At 35.5% G+C, this 4,050-nt stretch overlaps 1 protein-coding gene across 1 annotated transcript; it reads left to right on the top strand.

Annotated features, from left to right (window-relative positions):
* The first annotated feature begins 308 nt into the window (after nucleotides 1–308).
* LOC123903910 (short-chain dehydrogenase RED1-like) lies at nucleotides 309–3,128 on the top strand. Its single transcript, XM_045953594.1, has 3 exons — nucleotides 309–811; nucleotides 1,651–1,810; nucleotides 2,693–3,128. Exons 1-3 carry the CDS (start codon nucleotides 457–459, stop codon nucleotides 3,027–3,029), a joined length of 852 nt encoding a protein of 283 aa, XP_045809550.1. The 5' UTR covers nucleotides 309–456; the 3' UTR covers nucleotides 3,030–3,128.
* Nucleotides 3,129–4,050: the final 922 nt, after the last annotated feature.

Raw genomic sequence — 4,050 nt, 5'->3', positions numbered from 1 at the left:
TGTAACCATGGTCCTTCGGTACGCGCGCGACACTGGATCTGCGTCTATTAATGTGTATTTTGGTTAATTAATTAAAAAGAATGGGTATTTTGGTCCAATTGAAAAGGTGCACCTTGCTAACTTAGACCTAACTAGGGTCTAAGTTAGAAAACCCCAAAGTTATATAGGTCCACATTTTTTTATGAGACCCATGTAAATTTCAACCAATAAAAAAGAGTGTGTTAGAGTGTGTTTGTTAAAGAGTGTGTTGCTAGCATTATTAAAAAAAACTAATGTATGTTACTATGTGTGTCAAAAAAAATTATATCTGTTATCCAGTGTGGACCATTCATGTTGGTCCATATTAACGATATCGGAAGATTAGTGTTTCCTCGCATGGTACTCCGTAATTAATATCTCTCGATACGATGAAGCTTAAAACCCATTGTTACAGACACCAACAACAATCACAACGCAATGGAAAACAACGCCGATGACAGAGAAGATTCAAAGCCAGTAGTTCTAATCACAGGTTGTACAGGTGGAGGAATTGGTCACGCGCTTGCACGCTCCTTCGCAGCCAACAGTTGCAAGGTTGTTGCCACCAGCAGGTCACTTTCCAGCATGCCGGACTTAGACAACGATCCCAAATTCTTCCTTCAAGAACTCGATGTTCAATCCGATGAAAGTGTTAACAGAGTTGTTGATACTGTTTTGAATAAATTTGGTCGTATCGATGTTCTTGTTAATAACGCTGGTGTTCCTTGTGTGGGCCCACTCGCTGAGATTCCTCTCTCTCAGATTCAAAGCACCTTTGAAACTAATGTCTTTGGTTGGTACTAATTCTTTTGATAACAAAATAAATAAATAATTGTTCAATTCAATATTATAATAGTTTTTCTTTATTGGATTGATTGATGTTATATAATATTTAAAAAGTAGCTGCATGGCTTTCAAATGGTATGATTATGTTTCAAATTCATTTTGGTATTTTTGTGTTAGGAGAAAGGTGTATGATAATTGGGAATTCGATCAGGAGATAAGTAAAGTTTGTTCGAGTAGTAGTAAGACAATGGTTCAAACTTTGATGATCCTGATCAATTTGGCTCTATTGAGTTTAATTTTGATGCTAAGTATAAAAAGTTTCAACAAATCACTATAAATCATACAGGATGATGTGTGATTTTAGAAGTAGTTTTGATTAAAGTTAAATGTTTTTAATGATATAACGGTCATGATTGATTGACAATTGACAATGTAAAACATATTTACACCAACAATGTACTATGATTTGGATCCTCTCCGGTTTGTTGTCTCATGTTTTTTATTTTGTGCAATCTCAGTCTTTCAATTAATCTATGATTGATATACCAAACCATTTTTTGCAAGTCAATCATTGGATAAAATCCAATGATTGTCGACTGAGAATTGGACTGGAGACAAAACTGGAGAAGGAGGACAGAAGAGGATCATGATCCAACAATGTATATGAATGAATTAAGTCTTTGGTATTTATCAATGTTGTTAATATTATTATTTTTTTGGTTTTGTGGAATTTTTATGTTCGGTTTCTTGTAAATGGATTTGAGTATTTCTTCTACTCTCGCCTTGATTGAAGTTTATTTGGCTTTTCATGAATTTCTTTTTATAATTTGTTGTACTAATGTGCAGGTTCCATGAGAATGGTTCAGGCTGTGGTTCCTCACATGGCAACTAGGAAGCAGGGAAAGATTGTCAACGTTGGCAGTGTCACCGGTTTGGCATCTGGACCTTGGACGGGTGCTTACAGTGCTTCTAAAGCTGCTCTTCATGCTTTGACAGATACATTAAGGTTTTTTTTTTTCTTTTTTCAAACTTGTTTTAATCTTGTTCATGTCTGCATCAAATCAACTAGAAGGAACTCAAATGGTTATAGAAATCTGTTTGTTTTAATAGAAACCGTTGGTTTTTAGTGTTCATGAAGGGGACCTTGGTGTTATAGTTAGAGTTACAATACTATGTGAATGGAAATCACTGCCCGTAGTTTTACTGGTTTGTAGCTTCCAAAAAGTTGCGGTGAAACCACTTTGGACACAAAATGTGACATAGGGACGCAGATTGAAGGCTTAATGCACACTAGCACAAGACATGCTAAAAAAATCACTCAAAAGACGATTAAAACAAGCACAATGAATCACCCGCGTTCACCTATCGCAACAATGATTATGCATATGTTTCACTTAATAATTATGCAGAAGATTTTTCGTTTTTGCTATGTATGTTCATGCTTTTAGATATCGGCTGATCAATGTGGTAAGTTGATGAAAGTGGAATCTAGTGGAAAAAACACTGAATTGAAACCTCTTTCTCTTAGTTCCCTGATATCATATAGAAAATATCAAACTGATTTTTAAGAATCTCAAATGTCAGTTAAAATTGTTCATGATGGAGACCAAAAATGTCTCTAAAACTCATCTTAAAGAAGACTAATTTGACAGACATTTAAATTTATTTTTTTTAATACTTTCATTTTCAAGAACCAACATAGTGTGTGTTTATAAAGTATCAGTTAGAGCCTTGACTCGTACTAGATTACATTACTAAGAACAAATTTTGGTAGATGCAACAGAATTACAGAACACTATTTAGGATTTGGTGGCTGGACTTTGCCGTTGTTTACCATTTTGACCCTTTTCCTTTATATTTTATAATTGTTGTTATTTTCAACATACAGATTGGAACTCGGACATTTTGGAATTGATGTTGTGAATGTTGTCCCTGGAGCTGTGAAGTCAAATATCGGAAATTCTGGCATAGCGATCTACAATCGCATGCCAGAGTGGAAACTCTTCAAGCCATTCGAAGCAGCAATCCGAGAGAGAGCTCTATTATCTCAGAGGTCAAGATCTACACCTACAGATGAGTTTGCTAAACACACTGTAGCTGCTGTCCTTAGGAAGAAACCACCTGCATGGTTCTCCTATGGCCATTACTCGACTGTCATGGCTATTATGTATCATTTACCACTTTGCGTTAGAGACTTTCTTTTTAAGAAAGCAATGAAATGCTGAGCTGCACATATCATTGGGGAAAGTTTTGTTGTTGGGGCTTTTATTTGTAATATTTGATTTGACTTCAATAAGATTTAATCCATGATATAGCTACTTGAATGTCTGGCTTAATTTACCGTTCTTTGTAAAATAAAATCACTGTTGAAAATCGGAACAATTAAAAGATCATATAAAGGAAAAATGTCAATCCTTAGTATTGTAATACTTCTAATATGAATATAGTACAAGTAAAGCCTCAAACTGATATTTTTAACGTGATTAACAAATGTGATACTGCAGTCTGCAGTCATCATTTTATTAATTTCAGGGGTCTTTTGAAGGGGGGAAGAGTTCATGCAGAGAAGTTGTTGACATTATGGTTTGCGAGCAGTTGGTCCATTTGGAAGAGCTCAAATTCGATAATATTTAAGAATAAACCAATAGAGGTTGCATCTTTGTTCAAGTCAATTAAATTGACGGCATGGAGGTCGTTAAGAGTTATGTAATCTGGCTGCCTGTAGGCACTGAGGATGTTTTAGTAGGGTGATGGTGTTTTCCTTGTTGTAAGTCTAGACTTTCCTGGTTTTTTCGCGTGTGCATTGGGAGCTGGAAGCATTGGGCGTGCGTTGATCAAAATGGTTTTGGAAGTTGGCGTTTAGCTTTTATCTGAGACGATCATGTGGTCAAGAATTGCATAGTATGGGAGTTGAGTTGCTTTTATTTGATTTTGTTTTGGCTGGGTGTAGCGTGCATTTTAGCATAGGTAATGTTCACGTCGTTTTGGTTGTATCTCAAAATCCTTGTTTGTTCAGCTCCGGTTTAGAAGTGTTAGCTCTTTTTGCTTTCTGCTTTGCCTTACTGGTATCTTAAAATGACACTTAGTTTTTAAATGTTTGATTATGCAGCCTGCTACTCCTCCAACCAATGAATCAAAGCTGACTTATCATCTTTGAGTCATATATAAATATTAGTAATGATTTATGTATGTTGAGAGAGCACTCTAGCTACTTTAACTAACCATGAAGTCCACTTCAGTCATTTT

The sequence above is a fragment of the Trifolium pratense genome, linkage group LG2, assembly GCF_020283565.1.
Source record: "Trifolium pratense cultivar HEN17-A07 linkage group LG2, ARS_RC_1.1, whole genome shotgun sequence".
NCBI lineage: Eukaryota > Viridiplantae > Streptophyta > Magnoliopsida > Fabales > Fabaceae > Trifolium > Trifolium pratense.
The sequence above is the reverse complement of the archived record's forward strand: the minus strand, read 5'-3'. Positions and strand labels throughout refer to the sequence as shown.